At 38.3% G+C, this 24,903-nt stretch overlaps 1 protein-coding gene across 5 annotated transcripts in view; it reads right to left on the minus strand.

Moving 5' to 3' along the window:
• ENAH (ENAH actin regulator) overlaps positions 1-24,903 on the minus strand; it is a 154,201-nt gene that overhangs the window by 71,898 nt on the left and 57,400 nt on the right. For all 5 annotated transcript variants that reach the window (XM_079920085.1, XM_079920084.1, XM_079920082.1 and 2 more), the window contains exon 2: positions 2,210-2,375. In XM_079920085.1, coding sequence (XP_079776211.1) covers positions 2,210-2,375 — 166 coding nt within the window. The remainder of the gene's footprint in view (positions 1-2,209; positions 2,376-24,903) is intronic.

The following is a 24,903-nucleotide window of genomic DNA, read 5'->3' on the forward strand; positions in this document are numbered from 1 at the left end:
ATGCTGAAAAAGTCAGACAAAGAAAGACAAATACGCTATGATTTCACTTACATGAGGCATCTAAAAAACAAAACAAACAAACAAACATGACAAAACAGAAACAAGATTCGCAGATATGAGAATAAACGGGGGGACAGGGGGTGGGTGGTCCATCTACGGACAACTTAGACATCCCACAGGTTTCTATAGGTAATATCTTGTCACTCAGATCCAGGTTGGTTTCTCTTAATTTTTAAACATTTTCTAATCTTCATAATGATTTCATCTTAGTGTCACAAATTATTTAGAAGTGTGTTTTTAAATTGCCAGTATTTTAAGAAACACTCCATTTGTCAAAACTGGAAGTCATAGGATAGTTTACTTCTCTTATGAATAAAAATTTCAGTATTTCATATGGAAATTGCCTGACTTACCCAGATTTCTAATTTTTTTTCAGTTGAGGTATAACTGACATATAACATTATATTCATTTCAAGTTTACAAATAATGATTTGATCCAATTATTTTTAAATATTCATTTTATTTTTTGCCAATATTTAGATACTTTTAGGTTTGTTCATCAGTGTTATCAAATGACCAATTCACTGAATTTACCAAAAATTTATTTTACAGCTACTAGTTTGGAATGTTGTGTTTAAAATGTTCGATAATGTCTACAAAGTTCTAGTCGTCCAGTTTCCAGTTTTTCTCTATAGTAGCATCTTAGGAAGTATTCAATTTGTCTCTGGCCTAACTCACCGCTGCGACACTTTGCTGGAGGAAAGACAAAGGGGAGAGAAAGTACTCAGAACGACCTGGATACCCCCCAGGGAGAGAGGGTTCTTGGTACAGAGACTGGAGACCAGAGAAGGGCTGAGCAACAGGCACAGAGAGCAAAAGGAGGGAGGCTAGGGAGGAGAAAGAACAGGGTAGGGGGCGAGGGCACAGGAAAGAGAAGGGAGCCTGAGAGGACAGAGGGCAGGCTGGGACAGTTAGTACTAATAGTTACACTTGCTAAATTCAGTGACCTGCCTTTCGGCAAACTGATTCAGGTCTTTAGAAGTTCCTCTCCAGGGGAGCAATGCATTTGTTTTTGCCAGGTGCCCTAGGAGTTTCACTGGCCTGCAACCAGTATTGGTTAATATCTTGACTGGAGCTGTGTAAGTGAAGTTGGAGGTTCCCATTTTTCAGAGGAGCTCCTAAACCAGCTCAGACAGAAACAAACTCCTTTGCCTACCTGTGCTGATTCGGAGGATTTTTCTAAGTCCTCTTTTTATGGTGTGCAGCCCCTTGAAGAGGCTCAGCTTTATGCAGAGATACTGGTTTCAAAGCCCAGCCTCTCACAGGCCACAAAATCTAAGTCCCTGGATACTACCAGTTCATAATCTCCATCCCAAAACACAGGGCTGCTGCAGCATCTGGCCACCCCACACTACACCACCCCGTCTCCTAGTGGAAATGCAGGGACCTACCTTGTAAGAACTCAGCTGGAAATGTGTTACACTTTCCCTGCATATGTTTAACATTGGTTGATTTTACCATCTTACCAGAGCCAAAAAAAAGTATTTTGTAAATCTGTTCTTTATAAAAGTCCTCACTGCTATTAGCATGTACTTAATACTAGCAAGACCCTATTTGTATTTTCCTCTATCTACTGCTCCTGATCTGTTAAGGCTCAAGAACTCCGAGTAATCAGATAATCCAGTCACCTTTCTAAGAAATCCAGAGCAGGGAATCAGTAAAAGTTTAGTTGTCATGGCAGACATGAATTACAAAAGCCTAACTATTCCAGCAACCTTAATATCTACAATTTTTCTATCGTATATGAATTTAACAATATTTTATGAAACTATTTACATTTTGAACTCTTTCCTATAATCCCAAACCCCATACCTTTGGTGGGAAATGAATTCCTTAAACACACTCTGTTACTTAAGTGTATTTCACATTTTAGTTTGTCTTAAATTTACTTTGGATTCCAAAACCCAGCTAGTTCGAAGGCCAAAGCATCTAAAGAATATTCATAACTGAAAAACTCAGATTTATATTCTTGAACAATTAGTTCTAAATCCTCATCTAAATTCAGGCTTTATAAAAGGTGGAGAGGGTGGGAAGGCAAACCTATATCCTTTGTCCCATAGAAACTCTTTTTGTCTATAATTTTAAAGTACTGAATGTATCAAGTCCTTGTGTAATACTAGATAACGTTAAGAATTTAACAGACCCTTACCTGATGGTCCTGAATCTTCCTGCCCACCACTCTGAATGTGTTGTTGCCTGTATGATGATATATATGAACTCTGCTGAACCCGGTTGAACCACCAGCTGGCACCCACTTTTTATTGGCATCATCGTAAACCATCACAGCAGCTCTTGCCTGACAGATACTCTGTTCACTGGGGTGGAGGGGGGAAGAAAAGCAAACTTTTAAGAGACTTAAAATATGCTAAGCTTCCCACATAGCCATATAAACCAGAGTTAGCTAACCGAGCAATTGGTCAACAATTAGTGCTTTACTGGGTGCTAGAAACAGAAACAATGAACAAGACAGAGGCTTCCTGCTCTTATGGGTAGAGTCTGATGGGGAAGATAGACCAAAAAATGAACTGTAATGAGGGACCAGAAAGAGATCAGGATCCACAAAGAGCACTTAGATAGAAGAAACATTTTCTTCTAAATCTGAGGATCTAATACACTCATTAAACTGAATATAACTACAAATATAAATTAATCATTATTTAACTGTATACATATGTTTATAATATTGGTGAACTGTTTGTGATTACCTCTCTTTACTGGCAAAATTACTTTTATCATCAGGCTTGCTTCAAGGTCTATATAACAAATTCTGCTAGGCTCTTCTGCCCCTTGAGATATGGAGTGGTCACTAGCAATCAATGGACAGCCCGGTGACTGAGACAGTCAGTCCCTGACTCTCCACTCAGGCAAGATAACATCTTATGTCTCAAATTTCTTCACTTAAAAATGAAGAAGTAAAATAAGATGATTTCTAAGGATTCTTCTAGATGTTAAATTCTAAACTTCACAAATAAATATTGAAGAAAAGAAGACCAACTCCATGATAGAATCTTTAAATCTCAGCTTCATCTCAATTATTTGTTACCAAGTGAAACTGAGATACATGAATAAATAAAATGTAGAGATGATCTTAATTCTATATTAAGCAATAGTTTCATCTTTCAAATATATTCTAAAATAATACTGGGCAAAAAAGACTGATTGGAATTTTACTTTATTTTATACCATATGTTATTTTTTAAAAATGAAATACCAAAAGTGAACTACAGAACAGGTATATTAACTCCATGCTGACTATTAACCGAATTAAAATGACTCAATCTCCATATAGAAGACTTATCTTGATGCTTGCTTAAGCAGCTGTTAATGGAGATGCTAAGTAGCTCATCCAACCCCATCTTTTAATGAAAGCACTGCTCATTCCACCAATTTTAGCCTTCAAGATTTTAAACAGTAAATCATGTGGGTCCTTCCCCAACATCCTGGGAAACAGTCGCTTTCATGCCCTCCCTGCTTACCCACACTTCTGGCCCATCTCTCAACAGTATATGTCTGTGCTTTACTAGACTTGTTGTGTGACTTGATGACACCTAAAGAGGTCACAGCACCGGGCAATAAAGCCACCCAGAACAGTGGGGTTATAAATGCTTGTAATTTTCCATTAGCTAAATCTTACAAAAACTTGTAACAATACCTGTGCAGCACAAACACTGAAATAAACCCAGTGGTACTGTCTAAATTTTTATGCTGCACCGAATTTTTTTTAGTAAATTAGTTCTGGGAGTAAAAACGAGGCAATGACTAAAGCCTGAATTATTTTTAAAAGCTTGATTAAAGAGCCTTTGTCAGCACAGCAGTTGAAATCTCTTCAACTGCTCACAACAAAAATACTTGTTAAGGGACAAAATTTACATAACCCTATAGAAAGAAACAAGCTAAGGCAAAGTGCCTCTTACAGCATACAATCCAAGAAACAAATTTACTAACTGTAAATAACAACTCAATAAACAAATCTGTAAATTAGTACAGAACAGTATTTTCCAGTTCGAAAATTAATGTTTTTGGACATACACGATGTTTCCCCAAGGTTCAAGAAATAATGTCTCTTCAAGAAGTTCCACTGGGATCATAGAAGTTAAAGCAATAGTTGAACCCCTATTTTGTAAATCAGGTTATTCCATGCCTCAAAAAAAAAAAAAAAAAAAAAAAAAAAAGATACACCAGAAATCTAAAGCCAGGAGAGTTAAATAAAATGTCCCAACTTTCTCCTCCACCTTTTTCTTCCTCATTGCTCTACAGTGGGATGCCGGAGACATTCCAAATTACTGAAGCACCGAGTTAACTGAATAGCTCTGACTAATGCTTAATTATTCAAGATATATATAAACCACTTAGTCAGCAAGCAAATGTCTAGTCACTTCAATTTCCCTATAACCACAGAAACAAAGACACCTCTAAATGAACGTATCAAGGTAGCCAAGAAAGGCCAAAAATACAAAAACTGGTTGATTAGTTTTCTAATGAAGATGAAAAGAAATCTTCAAACTGAGATGTTAAGGATACAAATCTAACTCTAAACAAAACCAAGAAGCACCAAGAGAAGTCAAGGTTAAAGGGAAGAAAAACATAAGATGTGGGTAAGAGCTGAAGTGTCACTGGAGGTATAGTCAGAGCCACGCGGGTTATGCAGCAAACTGTGAAGATACAAGCTAAGACCCAAACAACCCTGTAGTTCTACCAGGCATCCGGCCCTCAGAGAAGCCACATCAAGGCCCAGCCAGGAAGGAATGGCGCTGTCCAGTGGGCTCTTAGCGACCAAGCCAAGTCTTTCCATTCCTTTCCACACACCTGAGGACCTCTCCTCAACTAGAGACACACATCCTATGGTATAACAAAATATATCTGGTCTTTGTCAGGTTCCTGGAACAGAGCTCCTAAAACCCTTGGCATCTCCTGAGCAGTAAGAGTGTCTTTGGTATGCTAATGAGATTACTCTAGGCTTCCATACAAAGCCAAGATCAGAGGGTAGAAATGTTCAGTCTCACCCCTTCCCCACCTCTGGGGAGGAGAGAAGGGCCGGAGACTGGTCTCACTCACAATGGCCAATGATTTAATCAATCATTCCTACATGATGAAATCGCCGTAAAAACACCCAATCGAGCTCACATCCAGGTGCTGGTTGGGTGGCATGCCTAGACAGGGCCTAGAAGCTCTCTATTCCTTGCCCTATACATCTCTTCCACCTGGCTGTTTCTGAGTTGTATCCTTTATGATAAACCAGTAATGGTAAGTAAAACACCCTCCTGAGTTCTGGGAATCATTTTAACAAATTATTGAGCCTGAAGGGGAGTCTTGGGAACCCCCGAATTTGTAGTCAGCCGGGCCTAAGTGTGGGTAACCTAAGTACCCCACTGGCAGTGCCAACTAAAAACTGTCACTTCCCATCTGGTTCTCACTAAGCCACTGGAGTCGCTGACCTTCAACACCCCCTGAAAGGAGTTCGGGGTGGAGATCAGGAATGAGGTGCTCTGTGCTCTGGGGAAAACTGGCAGAACAGGCCTTCAGACAGTTAGATATTTTCAGAAGACTTTATGAGCCCAATTTCTTGCATCTTCTCACATCTAGAAAAGCACTAAAATCATTAACAGAGACATCTGCTCCTCGTGACTAGCAGCAACCTTCTGCCAAAATGTGTGCTTGATTGATCCTCCTTCGCCAAAATCACATAGATACTGACCTCCCCCTTATCTTTTCGAACAGCTCCCCAGAGCTTTCTGAGAAGCTGTCTCCCAGGCTATAGTTCCCATTTGGCCCCAGATAAAACTTACTCACTACTTAACTCACTACTGTCAGGTTGTACTTTTTTTTTTCAGTTGACAGCAGCCAGGTCTAAGTGGGAGCAGTCTTGTGGGACTGAGCCCTCAACCTATGGCATCTTGTACTAATTCCAGAAAGTCAGTGTTTGAATTCAGTTGAATTGTTGGACACCCAGTTTGTATCAAAAAAATAAGAGAACAGGGCTTCCCTGGTGGCGCAGTGGTTGAGAGTCCGCCTGCCGATGCAGGGGACACGGGTTCGTGCCCCGGTCCGGGAAGATCCCACATGCCGCGGAGCGGCTGGGCCCGTGAGCCATGGCCGCTGAGCCTGCGCATCCAGAGCCTGTGCTCCACAACGGGAGAGGCCACAACAGTGAGAGGCCCACGTACAGCAAAAAATAAAAAAAAGAGAGAACAGACTGTTGATTTGAGAAGAAAACTCCCACTCAATATACCAACTCCAAATTACAGGTATGCACAAAATAAGCTAGTGGTACCCAGTTTTGGATTTCACAAACCCATAAACTTCAAAGACCGACTGGATGAATCAGTACAGAACAGGGTTGACAGTATTTTGGCCTACTTGCCAGGTAGGAGATTTCAGGGTAAGGTAGGGGACCACCATAACTTACTAAAATGAAGATATTTTGGAACTTAAAAACTCAAAATAAATACAATGTAATATACTATAAATATAATAATTAGCTTTCCATACAATTCTCTACATTGCCCACTTTTTTTTTTTCTTCCATTTCTCCCTGGCCCAGTGAAATACTTATAAGCCTGCCTGCTTTATATGTATGACTATATGACTGGCCTGAGTCACAACAGAACTGCCTGTACGTTGGTGTCTATACAAGCACCAGAGCAGTGACAGGTCAGCTAGAGGTTCTTCTGGTAAGAATTTCCAACTTTATCTAGGAGGATTTTTAGATGAGAAAGTCAATGAGAGAATTTCTGAAATGACGAAATTTCAGAAATTCACATATGTGCAGTTTTTCAGGGAAAAGTAACATGGAAGGAAGGCAAGATTTAAGAACCACAGCTATTGAAGAGTCAAAAAGGGGAAAAAATTAAAGAAAATAAAGATCTAAACAAGCACAGCAAAAAAGACAAAAATTTTATAATCTTTATATTATCATTCTACCTGAATTATAACAAGGCTCAAAATGAATACCTAGTAAGCCTTCAACATTCTGAGTCAGTAAAGGAAGTACATAAAAGATTAAATTAGTAAATTACTGAGCTGTACTTTTGTGAAGATCAGGCAGTAAATTAGTTATAAACAAAAATTTCATTTTATGACCAAATGCAAATGGTATATGTAATTGATTATACCTCATTTTCCTGATGTTAATTTTGTTTTTTTAAAAAATGAAATATGGCATTAGAAGGCTAAAGACAGCTGATTTTTAAAAAAAAAATAAAAACCATGACACTACAATCCAATTTTGTGGCTTTGTAAAAATTCATTTCTAAATATAGTCAAATTTCCTGAACAGGTATATATGATGGTAGAAAATGCTGGCCCAATTTTATTTTTATAGGTTACCTGTGAATGAAATGGTTCCTGGTATTTAAGCAGAGTAAGGATCCCTTGGCTATTCTTGTCTATGCTGTTTACTGAGATTGCAATAAAGCCAAGTCTTTGAAAATAGCAACTTCCTTTCAAAGTAACCATTACTTGTCAAAGAAAGCATGAATATGCAGTGTCTAGGCACAGAGTAGGCATTGTTTACATTCTCGTTCAGTACATAATTTCATTTAACAAAATCCTACTCAAGAATTGGATCATCAAGATCTGGATCAAATACCATTCCTTCTGTTAAGTCTTTGTGGAGTCCCCAAAGCCAGAATTAATTGCTCCCTCCTCCCATAGCATTCATTAATTTTTCCACCAGGAGGACTCTCTGCGGAGGTAATATCTGAGCCACAGGAAGGAGTTAGGATTTTACTCCAAGTGCATTGGGAAGCCACTAGAGGGCTTTAAGCACCAAAGGCAAGAGAAAAATTATGTCACCCAGCATTTTACTGATACTCCCAAAGTAGTATGCGACATGCTATAAAGGATGTCACTACTGGAAGTCATGGTCCCAATTAATTTATTTTTACATACATATAAAAATGTATTCATCATCTTTGAAAAGGAGAATGTCATTTATCTTCGAATGACAGAGCCTAGTCTGCAGTAAGTTATCAAGGTCTATACAATAACCTCTGCTATACTACCAACAACTTAGAGAGTTTACTCTAAGAAAGAGAATTAGCATCTTGTCTGTTATGATACTGAGTCACTCTGTGAATCAAGATGTCAGTTATTCAGAAGATAAAATATTAAGAAAGAAATTACACAAAGAAGTTGGGAATTTTAGGGCTTCCCTGGTGGCGCAGTGGTTAAGAATCCGCCTGCCAATGCAAGGGGACACGAATTCGAGCCCTGGTCCAGGAAGATCCCACATGCCGCGGAGCAACCAAGCCCGTGCGCCACAACTATTGAGCCTGCGCTCTAGAGTCCGTGAACCACAACTACTGAAGCCTGCGCACCTAGAGCCCGTGCTCAGCAACAAAAGAAGCCACCACAACAAGAAGCCCGCGCACCGCTACGAAGAGTAGCCTCCGCTGGCCGAAACTAGAGAAAGCCCGCACGCAGCAACGAAGACCCAAGGCAGCCAAAAATAAATAAATGAAATTAATTTTTTAAAAAAAGTTGGTAATTTTAAAGACAGTATTTCCACCTTATTCTCTGATGTCAATTTTTTTTGCTCAAGCTTGTAATTTTATAACATTTCAAGCATTAATGAGGCTTAAACATAATTTGATTTCAATTCAATTCCACAATTATTTTTCACACCTGCATTCCATGGCCTCCTAGAGTTATAAAAGATTATGCACTCAAATAGGGACTAATAAACATGTATTTTCTTCAAATAGGAAAGTAAGCAATAAATAGCATGCCCTATATTGTGTTAAGCACTAGAGGAGTCACAAATAGAAGGCTTTTTCTCTCAGTTCACCACTCTAGACTCCAGCCATCCTGCAAACCTAGGGGTCACACCAGCATCCTCCCTGCCCTTCACCCTGCCAGGCACTCGGTCACCAAGGCCCGTCAATTCTACTTCCTAAAAACTTCTCAATTCATTAGTTCCCTTTGCTCACAATGCTCAAAAGCTTTAATTTGGGCCGTCCCTGGTTTCTCATCTGGTTTATTTCAAGTCTCCTAACTGGTATCCCTGACTGCAATTTTACTCCTTCTTCCCAGTGCTTCCAGAGGGAAATTTTTCTAAAGCAAATCTCATCACATCACTGTTCTGCTTAAGACACTCTAAAGACTCATTTCAGGATAAACTTTGGCTTCATAGCATGGCACAAGGGGTCTACTGTGATTTGGCCTCTGTCTTTCTCAACGTTCATACTTTCTTTCAAATACTTGTAGCATGAAATGTGTACAAGACACCATTCTACCATCCTGCTGCTGGTGGCACATCCCACCACTGGGGGCACATCAGTATTCACTACAGCAATGACAATTATGCCATATTTGTCCATGTATCTACACCTTTGCACATGCCCTGTACCTAACCTACCTGCACCTCTCCTCCTCGCCTAATACTGACAGTTCTGCAGAATTTAGACACAAGTGTCACATCCTCTTGAAAGCTTTTCCTCTCTCCCTCAATATATAATAGGAACTCACTCTCTGGGTTCTCACAATACACGATGCATATCATGTCTCCAACAACATCATATTAAACCCCTGAAGGGTCGGCATTGTATCTTTTCATCTCTCCTAATTAAGATTTGTTGAAGGACTAACTTGGAAAGTAGTGAGCAATATTAACTGTCAAAAGTAAAAATCCATAAGCTTTGAGTAAGAGCCCCAAAACATGCCAGTGAAAGCTCCCTTTTCTGACTTCCAATGCCCAAATGGACAATCTCAGACCTTCTCCTTTCCATCTATAAAACATACCATTAGCACTCAAAACACTCAGCTCTGAGCTAGTAAACTATTCTAATCACCCCGCACTCTTCTGCTCCCAGTTAGGCTGTATACTTATTAAGAAGTCAGCTGTGTTTGTGACCAAATATATTCAGTCCAAGTGTACTTGTACTGTAATTATGCAATTTAAATATTATATAAAGGGATACAACGTGAATATATAGAAATTCTATGAAAATTAAGTTCCTATCAAGATGAGTCACTAAAAAATTGTAAGATATACATAAAAGACGGGGGAATCACACAAGTCTAGCAGACTGCTATACTGAGAATGCTCTGCATATATCTTAAGTTCTCTCTCCACTTTAAAGAAACCAAAGCTGAAACTCTGAAGGTAAAACATGGGCATGCTTCAGGAAAGAAAAATAATGTAGACTTCTCATCACCAGACTAACACTAAAAGCTTTATCAAAAATAAAAGTCACAGAATGAACATAATATAGACTAAAATGCTCTAAGGTACATGTCACTTTTAAGGATACCAAGCTTGAGATCAATTAACCAACCATCATCACCCGTACAGATCACATTACATACAAAAGCTTCTACTATATGCTACATTTGTGAAATGCTAACTAGCTTTTCTCCTTTCATATTCCATCCATAAACCAAAAAACTTGCTAAGAATGGCGGGGGGGGGGGGGGGGGGCGGGTGCTGCTTGCTAGAACAGCTAGGTGCTGCTGTCCTGGCTCCCTGATTGAAGGATACGGGAAAACTCTGTGAATGCCACTGACAAACAGCAGATACAAATAAGGCAGCAAACAAACTTATTTTCTGCAAGGCAAGAAAACCATCTGCGAGGCAGTAGCTCCAATAACGTAGAAAGGCAAAATTTCCACTAAAGACCACAGAGTTGTATACCATTCATCTCTCTAAGAAATACTAAAAGGTTGGGGTTTTTTTAATAGCTCTTTATTGGAGTATAATTGCTTCACAATACTGTGTTAGTTTCTGTTGTACAACAAAGTGAATCAGCCATATGCATACACATGTCCTCATATCCCCTCCCTCTTGCGTCTCCCTCCCACCCTCCCTATCCCACCCCTCTAGGTCGCCCCAAAGAACGGAGCTGATCTCCCTGTGCTATGCTGCTGCTTCCCACCAGCCAACTATTTTACATTAGGTAGTGTGTGTATGTCGATGCTACTCTCACTTCGCCCCAGCTTCGCCCTCCCACCCCATGTCACCAAGTCCATTCTCTATGTCTACCTCTAAAAGGTTTTTTTAAAAGGTGAAAAGATCAATGTCACTACTTAACTCTTCATCCCATAACATCTATATTCATGTGCAAAGTACAACTGTAATCTAACGTATAACAGATCCACAGTCACCACAGAACATGACCAATATATCTAAAGCAAGATAGCATGTTTTAGAAAACATTTCAGCAAATCTGTTGGGTTATCCCATAGGATGAAAAAGTCTCTTAAAAAAAAGGAGAAGTCATTAGGTAAAATACTATGTAGAAAAAGTACCTGAAAGGAGGCACTTCCTACATGCAGTTACGCATGTTTAGGAATAAGAGTAAGCTTTTAAAAAAATCTTTATGGTACTATTTGACTTTAACTATGAATACCTCTTATTTGAATAAGTATAGAACATGAAAAATCCTATAAATGTGACTTGGCCAACAAAAAGAACCTGCCTCTGCCAACAATATACCTGGAGAGAGAGGAATAATACAGAAAATGAAAATGCGACTATTTTGATATTCTTAGAACCACAAGAGAGAGGAGAAAACGAGGATGGAATTTATAAGGGTTTGTAGAGAGAAAAGAAAATGAAATCATATTGGGCAGGAAGTAAAAAGAGAATTAAGAAACTACTAAGACAGAAAATCTTGGATAGAAACCTGTCTCTGCATGCAACTGGCTGGGCACGTACTGAAGGAAACCTGGCCTGCTGCCGAGAAGAAGCCCAGGTAAATCAAGCCCTCCTGCCTTTCCTGTGATACAGAAGACTAGTTAACAAAAAAAAAAGCAAAACACTATTTTAAAAAAATTAAAACCAACTGTCTCAGGAGACCGTACTCTACAACTATCCATAGATAAATATTTTCAGAGCCTATGTTTCAAAGTATTGCTTAACTGCAAGCACAAAAATCGTAACAAAATCAATGAGGGAAACTCTATTAATTTTTGACTATCTATAGTATTTAGTATAGACTGACATATCTCCAGTTGCAGTCGTAAAGAAATCTCCTTACATTAATAAAGACCTAAAACCCAGAGACAGTATGTGACATATATAATTAATTACTGAGTCAGGGTTGTGATGATAATAATGATACTAATAATAAAAACAAATACTAATATGAATACTTAAGAAGATACACACACTGTTCTATGTACTTTGCCTTTATTAATTCATTTATTTATTCAACAACTTTATGTGGTAGATACTTGTTAATATTCCCATTCTACAGATAGGAAATTGAGACAGAGAAGTGAATTAATTTGACCAAACAACATACTGTAGGAAGTGACAGAAATGGGATTCAAAGCAGCAGTCTGCTTCAGAGTCTGGACTTTCGATCACTCTACTTGAATAAGAGAGTTAGAGTCTGCCTACCTACCAATTATATTAGTTCAATCAAATTAACTCCTCAGAAGTTTTCTATCATTTCTGCATTATACTTCATGTTATATTTGTTGAAGCTAAAGGAAGGGAATTTGTATATTTGCTGAAATTGATGGTCTTGTAGAAATAAACCAGGATTCTTTTGAAGACTTCACTAGAGAAAATTATACCTTATACTACTACGAAAACATATCTAGACTATCACAGACTTTTTTTAAAGATAGTACAAAACATATGCATAAAATTAATACTTCAGGGAAAGTTTCCTTCCAATTGAACCTCAACATTCTTCAAAGAATTACATGAAGGCAAAATCTGTGGGAAGCCTTTTAGACATCAAACTAGACACACACACACGCATGCACACAAATGAAGAATATATAAATATAACATGATTTTTAAGACAAGTCATATGGTAGAACAGCACCCACCATTCCATTATCTTTAACTACCCTGATTTTGTTACTATACAATGTAACAATTTAGCATTAGAGTACATGAACTCTAAAATACACCAGCTAATATGAGGAATACCACTCTCATTTTTCAAAAAGAATAGGTAAAATGAAATAATACAAGAAACTTTAGTTATTTTCATCCAAGTTAGTATAGTACTGACTAGAAAATTAAGATAAAATTTCAACCTAAAACTACAGAAAAAAGATCCTTTCAGATAAATGAAAACAAAGAAGAGGACTGAATATGAATACAGACTGAACTAGGGGTAACACTATAACCATTTACTAATGTCTTCCCAACTAGATTGGGAGGGGAGAGACTGTGTTTTACTGATATATTTAACAGTAGCTGGTGTTTAGCCCCTACTCAGGAGCTCACTAAATTTCTGCTGAATCAAAGACGTGGTGCAGGATGAAGTGATAATTAAAAAAAAAAAAAAGAAGTACAGTATAAGAAAGCTCCATTTTATGGCTGAGTTCTAGACGGTTAAAGTTGCCAGAAATCTCACCTTAGGTAAGTGGCTAATTTACTGTCGCTGACTTTCCTAAAATTGGGCACACCTGAATTATAATCTGAATCCAAAATTATTGTAGAAAATGTGAATGGTCAGCAGACCTAGTGACATCTGGTGTGGTAGTTTATTTTCTAAAATACCATAAACATCATCATCTTAAATTACAGTAAGTGCATAGAGTTAATTATTCTTTAAACCAGTCATTAAAACAAAATGAAACTTTTTCTTAAAAAAAATAAATTTATTTATTTATTTTTGGCTGTGTTGGGTCTTCGTTGCTGCACGCCGGCTTTCTCTAGTTGTGGCGAGCGGGGGCTACTCTTCGTTGCAGTGTGCAGCTTCTCATTGTTGTGGCTTCTCTTGCTGCGGAGAACGGGCTCTAGGCACGTGGGCTTCAGTAGTTGTGGCACTCGGGCTCAGCAGTTGTGGCTCGAGGGCTCTAGAGCTCAGGCTCAGTAGTTGTGGCTCACAGGCTTAGTTGCTCCTCGGCATGTGGGATCTTCCCAGACCAGGACTCGAACCCGTGTCCCCTGCATTGGCAGGCAGATTCTTAAGCACTGCACCACCAGGGAAGTCCCCAAAATGAAACTTTTATGAAACGGTTTTGTTTTTGGTTTTTTTGGTGAAACTTTTTATGAAAACTTTATGAAAAGCTCAGTCTTTCACAAAAAGACCTGTTAACACCATTTGTAACTTGGTAAAGTTTAATGAAACAACTTACTTAGGTATCTATCACTTGTATTTTTTAACTAGTAGAAACCTCTCGTCTGCTATAGATCTCTTTTTCATCAGAATTAAACTTAAAGCTAATTCCTTTCCATGCCCACCTGTGCTAAGCAGCTTCTGAGACAGCCCCCAAAGCAGAGACTTGAACAGATATTTGTACACCAATATTCACAGCAGCACTATTCAGCCAAAAGGTAAACACCAATGTCCATCAACAGGTTAAGGGATAAATAAAATGTGGTATATACATACAATAAAATATTATTCAGACTTAGAAAGGAAAAAATCCTGACAAGTGCTATAACACGATGAAGACATAATGCTAAGTCAAAATAAGCCAGACACCAAAGGACAAGTACTGTATGATTCCACTTATACAAAGGACATACAGTAGTCAAACTAATAGAGACAGAAGGTAGAATGGTTGTTTTCACGGGCTGTGGGGAGGGAAGGAGGGCGAGTGACTAACGGGTACAGTTTCAGTTTGGGGAGATTAAAAAGTTCTAGAGATGGTTGGTGGTGATAGTTACACAACAATGTGAATGTACTTAAGGCCACTGAACTGTGATTACACATGGTGAAAATACATAAACTTTTATTATATATTTTACCACAATTTAAAAAATATATAATAGCTTTAAATATTAAGAAAACATGAAAATGTAAAAAAGTATTTTTGTCTGTCAAGCAATAAGACTGTATTTATTAATCCCACTTGCATTTGGTTGAAGGTTATGTCTTAATACAAGTCAAAATTTTTATGTTAATAAAGAAAACACAAACAGTAACATTGTCTAGAATTAATCCAACGTGTTACAACGAATATTTAAAGTTTTGTTATGTCTTGTTATTTGAGATGCCTTGCTACTCTTATTTCTTTTTATAAGACAACTCTTTGGGCTGCACTGACAACCATTAGCTTCCTAGTTATAAACTTTGGTTTATAATTTCTCCCTGCTGTTTCTGGCTCCTATTACAAGTATAATTATAAGAAATAATTTGCATCTTCTTCCTTCCTCCCAACCACAACAAAAAAGATGGTTCCCAATGATCTCCACCACCTGGTATTCATGCCGTTGTGTAATCTCTTTCCCCTGTGTGTGGGCTACACCCATCAACTTGCTTCTATTCTATGGCAAAAGTTACGGAATGTCAGTTCCAGGGTTCATTTACAAAAAGACTGTGGCTTCCATCCTGTGGGAAAGGCTGGCGTGACAGGCCAACTGTGGGGAGGAACTGAGGCCCTCGGTCCAACTGCCTGCAACTAAATTCAATCAATAACTATGTAAATGAGCTTAGAAGATCCTCCCTCCACCCCACCCACCCCCGTGATGACTTTGGCCAACATCTTGACAGCAATTGTTGAGAAACCCTGAGCCAAAGGACCCAGTTAAGCTGTACTCAAATTCCTAATCTACAGAAACTGTGTGATAATAAACGTGCGTTGTTTTAAGCCACTAAATATTGCTGTAATTTTATTGTGTTGCCATAAATAACCAATACAGCACCTCCACACATCCTCTTGCCTGTCCCCCAAGATCTTAAATTTCTTTCTTCCCCCAGTATGTTAGTTCCAGGTATACAACATAATGATTTGATATTTGTGTGTGTGTGTATATAGCAAGATGAACACCACAGTAAGTCCATCACCACACACTTACAATTTTTTTCTTGTGATGAGAACTTTTAAGACCTCTCTCAGCAACCCTCAAATATACAATACAGTGTTTTATGTAAACTTAAAAGCCAAGACAATCTCTATTTCACATGCCACATAGCACTTAGCACACAATAAACAGCACACAATCAACAGGCTCATATCTTGTATCTACACACTTATCTTTTTTTTAAATTGATCTGAAGTTTTCAAAGATTAACTCCCAGTGCACCAGCAAACCTAAACCCTCATTAACAGCATGATAGCTCACAAAAGTAAGTATATTTAGAAATGGTCAGTGACAGAAGGAAAAATACGGGTAAACACTTCACTTGGCAACATGTACCTTCCCTAACCTAGCAAATCCCCCCATTAACAAGAATTGAAGCAACTGATTAGAGATTTCACCTGTTTCCTGAAGTTTTCTGCCTCACATTATTTTCATCAGGTTGTAAAAACTATAAAAGGTTCGATTCACCAGAAAGATACAATCATAAATATGCAGGTATCTAATTAGTTTCAAAACACATGAAGCAAAAACTGAATTATTATTTTGCAATATATCACTGCATCAAATCAACACCTTACACTTCCACAATCTTTTTTTAAAATTTATTTATTTATTATTATTTGGGTGGGGGGGCTGTGTGGGGTCTTCGTTGTTGTGCACAGGTTTTCTCTAGTTGCAGTGAGTGGGGGCTACTCTTCGTTGCAGTGCGCGGGCTTCTCACTGTCGCGGCTTTTGTTGTGGAGCATGGGCTCTAGGCGCGCAGGCTTCAGTAGTTGTGGCTCACGGGCTTAGTTGCTCTGCGGCATGTGGGATCTTCCCGGACCAGGGCTCGAACCCGAGTCCCCTGCATCGGCAGGTGGATTCTTAACCACTGTGCCACCCAGGAAGCCCCTTAGACAATCTTATATGTCAAGTTTATCTCAATAAAACTGGGGAAAAAAACTGACAGAATTAAAGAGAGAACAACGCTTCCACAACATTAGTTGCAAATTTTAACACCACCTCTCAGTTAACTGATAAAACTAGACAATAATTTATAAAGTACATTAAAAAATACTGAACACTTGGGCTTCCCTGGTGGCACAGTGGCTAAGAATCCGCCTGCCAATGCAGGGGAAACGGGTTCAAGCCGTGGTCTGGGAAGATCCCACATGCCCCGGAGCAACTAAGCCCGTGCGCCACAACTACTGAGCCTGAGCTCTAGAGCCCGCTCGCCACAACTAATGAAGCCCGTGCACCTAGAGCCTGTGCTCTGCAACAAGAGAAGCCACCACAATGAGAAGCCCGTGCACCGCAACGAAGAGTAGCCCCCACTCACTACAACTAGAGAAAGCCCGCGTGCAGCAACAAAGACCCAACGCAGCCAAAAATAAATAAATTTATTTTAAAAATACTGAACACACAGAAAATCTGAAAACTATTAACTACTATGACTTAACTGACATTTAAAAAGCATTATACCCAACAACTGCAGAATATACATTCTTTTCAAGTACACACAGTATGACCACCAACACAGATGATATACTAGACCATCAAAAAATTCTCAATAAATTTAAAATAACTGAAAGCATGCAAAGGATATCCTCTGACCACAATGGAATTAAATTTGAAGTTAACCATACTAGGATACCTAAAAAAAATTTGGGGGGACGGGTGGTGAAACACACTTCTAAGTGATTCATGGGTCAGAGAAGAAAACACAAGAAAATCAGAAAATATTTCATTAAATCATTATGAAAATATGACAAAAATCATGAGATGCAGCTAAAGCAGTGCTTAGTGGTTAATTTAGAGTTGTAAATGCTTATATTAGAAAAGAAAGGTCTAAAACCAAATATCTAAGCTTCCCTCTCTTAAGAAGTTAGAAAAGAACAAAGAAAACCCAAAGGTAATAAAGAAAACAGTGAAACAGAAAGCAGTAAGAAAAATTAAAATTTCTAGCTAAACTGATCAAGAAAAGGAGAGAACACAAATTACCTATTATCAGGAATGAAAGAGGCCTTATCACTACAGATTCTACAAATGTTAAAAATAATACTAAGGGAATCTGATGAACAGCATTATGCCACCACATCTGACAAATTAGACGAAACTGGAAAAATTCCTGAAAAGCAAACTGACATGAGAAAAAATCTAAATTACTTTATCTATTAAAGAAATTATAGAGCTTCCCACAAATAAAACTCCACACACATGGTTGCTCTAGTGAAGTGTATCAAATATCTAAGAAAAACACAGCATCAATTTTACAGACTCTCAGAAAATAGAAATCATTTCCAGTTTGTTTGATGATGTCAGCATGACTCTAATACCAAAACCTGACAGACATTACAAACAAATAAAATGACACTGTCCTTCCATAATACAGATGTGAAAATTAACAAAATATTATCAAATCAAAATTAGCAATATATTTAAAGAATAATTAAATATTGTTTATCCCAGGAATGCAAGGTTGATTTAACATTTGAAAGCCAAAGTAATTCACTACATTAACAGAATAAAGGAGAAAAGCTGTGCATTGCAAAAGATGCAGAAAAAGCACTGGATAAAATGGATTATCCATCATAACAAGAGCTCTCAGCAAACTAGGAACAGAAGGGAATTTCCTTAATGTGATAAAGAGCATCTACAGAAATAGCTATAACTAACATTATACTTAATTGTAAAATACTGAACTCCTTCCCCGAGATCAGGAACAAGGCAAGAATGCCCTTCTCACCATCTCTATTCAACACTATAGTGGCACTCCCAGCCTTTGCACCAAGGCAAATAAATAAATAAAAGATCAGAAAAAGTAATGCCCTCTAATTGCAGATAAAAAATATTTATATAAAAAATCCTAGCAGGCTTCCCTCGTGGCACAGTGGTTAAGAATGCGCCTGCCAATGCAGGAGACATGGGTTCAAGCCCTGCTCAGGGAAGATCCCACATGCCGCGGAGCAACTAAGCCCGTGAGCCACAACTACTGAGCCCGAGTGCCACAACTACTGAAGCCTGCATGCCTAAAGCATGTGCTCCGCAACAAGAGAAGCCACCCAATGAGAAGCCTGCGCACCGCAACAAAGAGTAGCCCCTGCTCGCTGCAACTAGAGAAAAGCCCACGCTCATCAACAAAAACCCAAGGTAGCTAAAAATTAATTAATTAAAAAAGAAAAAAATCCTAGCAAATCCACAAAGCAGCTACTGTAACTAATAAGTGAATTTAGCAAGGTTGCAGGATTCAAGTATTTGACTTAGGAATAAATTTAATATCAGATGTGCAAAATCTCTACACTGAACATTATAAAAGATTGGTCAGAGAAATTAAAAACAACCTAAATAAAAAGATATACCACGTTCATATATTGGAGGACTCAATATTGTTATGATATAAAGGCTCCCTCAAATTAATCTATGAATTAAATGCAATTCCAATGAAAATCCCAGGAAGCATTTTTGTAGAAATTAACTGAGTCTAAAATTCATATGGAAATGCAAAGAACACAGAATATCCAAAACAACTTTGAAAAAGAAGAATAATGTTAGAAGGCTAACACAATCTGATTTCAAGACACAAAGCTATAGCAAACAAGAGAGTATCATATTGGCTTCAAGATAGACAAATATATCAATGAAACAAAATAGAGTCCAGAAATATGGACTGATTTTTTTTTTTTTTTACAAAGATACAAAGGCATATTAGTGGAGAAAAGATAGTCTTTTCAGTAAGTAGTACTGGAACAACTGAATATATACATCTCAACCCAGACCTCACACCATACAAAAAAATTAATTCAAGATTATCACAGACTTAAACATAAAAGCTAGACTCAAAACTTTTAGAAGGATACATAGGAGAATATCTTCATGAGTTGAGGGTAGGCAAAGGTTTCACCAATAATCATAGAAGAAAAAAGTAGGAAGGTTAAAATTTTCTCTCATTAAAAATGACCTTTAAAAAATGCATATGTATGGTATATGAATTATATCTTAATAAAGCTGCTATAGAAAGGAAGGAAAGTAGGGAAGGAGGGAATTAAGGCCGAGAGGGAATTTCCATATAGGCAAGGCACAGATGAGAAAAAAATACTTGCAAAACATAAATCTGAAAGGTATCCAGGATGCATTTTTAAAACTCAACTAAACAATTAAAAGACAACCAATAAAATATTGGGCAAACAATGTGAACAAGTGTCACAAAATGTGATATACAAACGGTCAGTAAATCCATGTAAAAGTGCTAAACATCATTAACCATCAGAGAAATACAAATTAAAATCACAATGAAATGTCACTACCCATCGACCAGAAGAGTTAGAATGTGGTGCAACTGTAACTCCCATACACTGCTAACGGAAATATAAAATTGTTAAACAACTTTCAAAGATGATTTGGTACTTTTTTCAAATAGAACTTACCCTCTGACCCTTCAACTGCAATGCTAGATATTGCCAAAAACTAGAAACAGCCCAGGTATCCACAAATAGAATGGATAAATTGTATATTTACACAATGGTATATGACAAAGCAAGAAAAACAAACAACAGATACATGCAATAACACAGATGAATAGCAAAAACATACTGTGAGGGAAACCTTATACAAGAATGTGTATTTTATGATTCCTAACAGATGAAGTTCAGGATTAGGAAATACTAATCTACAGTGGAAATAAATCAGAACAGCGGTTGTTGGGGGGGGGGGGGCGGGCAGTGAAAATGAGGATGACATGTGAAGGGGCTTTAGGGAACTCTGCCATCACCTCAGGATGTTCTGTACCTTGAAAAAGATTGGGTTACACAGGTGCATGCATCTGTCAAAACTCTCCTAACGGTCTGTGCATTTCACTGTATATATTTTACCACAAAAGGAAAAAAGTTGTATTATGGAATTCTAGTTAATGATATACATACTGAAATACTTAGGAAATAGTGCGCTGATGACTCTTTTTTGAAATTCATAAAAGTTTTATATATATATATATGGCTAGATGGATAAGTGATAAAGTATTGTAAAATGTTAATGGTAGAATCTAGATGGTGGGCATGTAGATTTTCACCGTTTCAATTGTTCTGTGTGTATAAAATTTTTCATAATAAACTATTAGGGGTTGGGGGGTAAATTAACCAAACATTCATTCCTGTGTAATGTTCTCTGTAAAGGAGCTAATTATGCACAGACTCAATACCTATAATAAAAATTATGATTATGTAATACAATACATTTTTTATTTTCAGTAATAAAAAGGAAAGACAAAAGACTGGCATGTTTTATTTCTCCATGTTCATTCAAGTAAGAACTCTAAAATTTTTTAATTGAATGGGTTGAAAAACAATGTGTAGATGAAAATAATCAGTTTGGCAAGTAGTCTAGTGACTAATCCCCTCCCCCTCTCACTCAAAATACACACACACAACCACCACACCACCACGGCTTAGGTCAGAGTCCACACCCACAGTTTCAACTAATACCTGTTAAAAAGTGCCAAAAAAGTTATTTCCAGCTGATACTTCTCTTCTAAGCTCTAAACCTATATAGACAACTGCCTAGTATGTATTTCTATCTATATACCACAAAATGCAAGCATACCTCAAAATGCAACCTACTTTCCTCCTTCACCCTATCTGCTCCTACTTCCAATCCCAGGTGAAGGATACCAAAAGCCCTACTGTCTGGCCCCAGCTAGAAATCCAAGTGCCACTCCAGACTGCTCCTCCGCTATCGACCCCACATCAGTCACCAAGCCCTGTCAACTCCACCATCTAAGTCTCTACTAATACCCCCTCCCTCTGTCCCACTGTCACTGCTTTAATGCATTATTTCCCGAATTACTACAGGGCCCTCCAAAATAGCATTCCTACCTACACCCTTTCCGGGTAGAAGCCGGATAATCAGCACTTTCTGAACAGAGATAAGCATCTTAATAGTACCTAGAAAATATGATGTCCTACTATCTCTGCATAAGAGACTCCAGTTAAGAATATTTTAATTAGGACCTTTTACAAAATAGACTTACATTTCTGATGGCTCCACTAATCTCCTTTTCAGCGTAAACTGATAAAGACAGTTTATTCACATTACCACATCACTTTTATAGTTAAGACCAGGTGACAGTGATGATCTTCGATTTCACCACAGAACTGTTGCTAAGCATATACAAATTATCAAAATCATTGATACGTGGACTATACTTCCCTCCCTCCCCCCAAAACAGCCTGTACTTCAACAAGGTTTCAAATTTCTTTCTGAGAGCTATGTCATCACTACTAGATTCTACAGGGCACAGAGTGGGTATCTTTAAAAGTGCTGGAGCATGGGAGTTAAGAGCGGAGAATCTGGAGTTGAACCTGAATCAATTTCAATTTCAGCTCTGACATTTCCGGGCACACATATACGTGACCTTAAACAAGTTGCTATTTAGCCTAAGCCTCCTGATCTCTAAAGTGGAATGTAAGAGTTCCTATATCACAGAACTGCCGTGAGAATAAAACCATGTACATAAAGCACCTCCAGTATCTGGCACGTGACGGGCACGCAATAACGTCAGCCATTATCTGTATCAGCAGCAACAGCACTTCGGCAAATGAGGACAGCAAATAAATGGGATTCCAGGATCACAAGTGATGGCAACACTACCAAAGAACTACAGTGCACCCTTAACATTTGATGTGCTGACAAACAAACCTAAAGATCCGTGGCGTGCACGGAGTCATCCTTCAAGCAATACAAGAATCGGAACTTCCCACTCTGCCAGTCTGGCGCACGGACAGTGAGTTTGATGCACTTTCTATCACCTGCATGCCAATGAGGCTTTCTTCATTTCTACTCATCCCTGGGTACCTATTGAATTTGGTGGCTCTTACAGGCTACAGTGGTTATTTATGGATCTGGGAGTTCCTAATAGCCTTGAAATGTCACAAGCGTACTGCCGCAAATGGCTGCTGCTTAGCACATCTCTATGGGACTGCAATACAATTCTAGCTTCATGTTTCAAGTTAACTGCTACCGCATGTGACTTGATAAGGATTATGGACTCTTCAAGTCGTAAGAAGTTGCTTTTTGTTAATTTTTAATATTGATTTACAAGTCAACTTAAAATAAGACAAATATGAATAGGATATTCAGGTACATAGGATACTTAGTCACACTAGGTCAATTATAAACAATGCTTCTCAGGCTTAAAAATAACCGCCTAAGGAGCGCACCTGGTTTTCCTATTACCCTAAGGAAACCCTTAATTTCCCAAGAGTATTGCTTGGACATTCATGGTTCCAGACCAGATATTTATATAATTTGGCAAACACATTCAACACTCACCAGCTGCCAAATGTTGCTCAAAACTACTTTTTATAAGCGGTGAAATTCTGCCCTGAAAAACACTCTGTCCACTACAGCTGGGAAAGCATACTTCTCTCCTCTTTCTCCATATATAGTTCTTCCACACAGACAAGGAATTCAGCCCTTAAATGACATATCACCCTTGGCACATATTAGCTAAATCAAACAAGGTCAGCATACTTTAGTTCTGAGGACTAGACTATGATGACTATCATAAAACAAATATTCCAGAAAAAGTATCTGAAGATTACAGGAGATGGCACACAGTAGGCTTTCAACAAACATACCCTAAAGAAGTCTAGGAGCCCTGCAGAGCCTACAGCAAACAAATTTCTTGGACGTTTCAAACTAAAATATAGTGAATATTTTGCAAGTCACTCTACTACAGAGCCTATTTCAATAGGATGTTCTCCACAGCAATCTTTCAGCAAAATTGACGCTCCAGGTGGAGAGGCCATGTTTGTCTTATGGTCTGCTCCATACACGAGCACACTGCAGCATGCCCTGGGGAGGGAGACAAGTAACCCAGCAGTGTGAGAAGATGGAAGTACCAAAGAGTGCTGCCAGCGCTACAAGAGGAAGCCTGAACTGCAAGATGAATACCAAAACTTCATGCAGGCGCTGGGAAGTGGAGGAAAATACATAGATGGAAAGTCAGGAGTCACGAGATTGACACTGACAACAGAATAAACATGATAAAAGCTAACAGGGATTTAGGAATCACTAGCATATGATGTTTTGTCACACACTCTGTCAGTGTGTTCTGAAAGTAATTATAGCACAGCGTGATCAAAGAGAATGACTGGCCGTAATCTGAAAACCAGCAGCCCCACTTTTATCACTGGTCTTCAGCCAGACACAAACTGCATGACATTTAAGAAATTTTGAATTTCTTGTTCTGCACTTCTACAAAATGTTCAAACAAGGTGTAATGGTAACTGCTACATTTTATTTTTAAGTTGCCTGCCGAGAAGGCCTTAGTGCTGTGCTTTTCTAATAATACCAACAAAGTAGAGTTAATAATCAATAGCTGCTTGCAGTGAAGACTGTCCGCTGGAACCTGCTGAAGAAGTAGCCAAACTAATGTGCCTTGAGAATATACCTGCTATTCTTACATAGTATCAGCTGTAAAATTCTCTTTTCAGTCTACCATAAGAAGCAGCTGAAATGAATGTGCATGCAATGATAAATGTTGAGGTGAGGCTAGAAATGCAGAGATTATTTTATCTTGGGAACCAACTACAGGGCTTCACTGGAACATCGCTAGATTCAGAGTTCAAGGGCATCTGTTCTTAAATGGTTGTGCAAAGTCATAAGCACATGCAATATTCTTTATTTTTTCCAATTTGAGTGAGGACATCTTCAAGCAGCGCAAAGTCTGTTTCTGGGGTTGCTTCAGTGAAACGACATCATTACAATCTCCTAGATCTTGCTGTTCCACTGGGGCATGGTCTCTCTTCTCTCCATTCCTTTAATCAGGCTATTCCTGAATGTTCAAAAGCCTTCTTTGCCCTCACCATCTTGTTAACTAATTGTTACTGCTCAATCCATACCTTACAGGTCACATCAAAGTATTCTTCTTGGACCGGCCCCTTTCCACACCACCCCTCAAGTAAGTCTGCAAGCACCACAGAACTCCAGGAGTCCTCCTATTACAGCATGATTCTTACTGTATTATAACAATTCATTAGGCAGTGCACATCCTGGTATAGAGAACAGCATCACCTCTATCTACAGTGTTAATACCTGAAGTATATTCAAGTATTTGCTGAATGTCAAGTGAGCAAACGGATTACATTGCC

This window comes from Stenella coeruleoalba (genome assembly GCF_951394435.1).
Source record: "Stenella coeruleoalba genome assembly, chromosome: 1".
In the NCBI taxonomy this organism is placed as follows: Eukaryota; Metazoa; Chordata; class Mammalia; order Artiodactyla; family Delphinidae; genus Stenella; species Stenella coeruleoalba.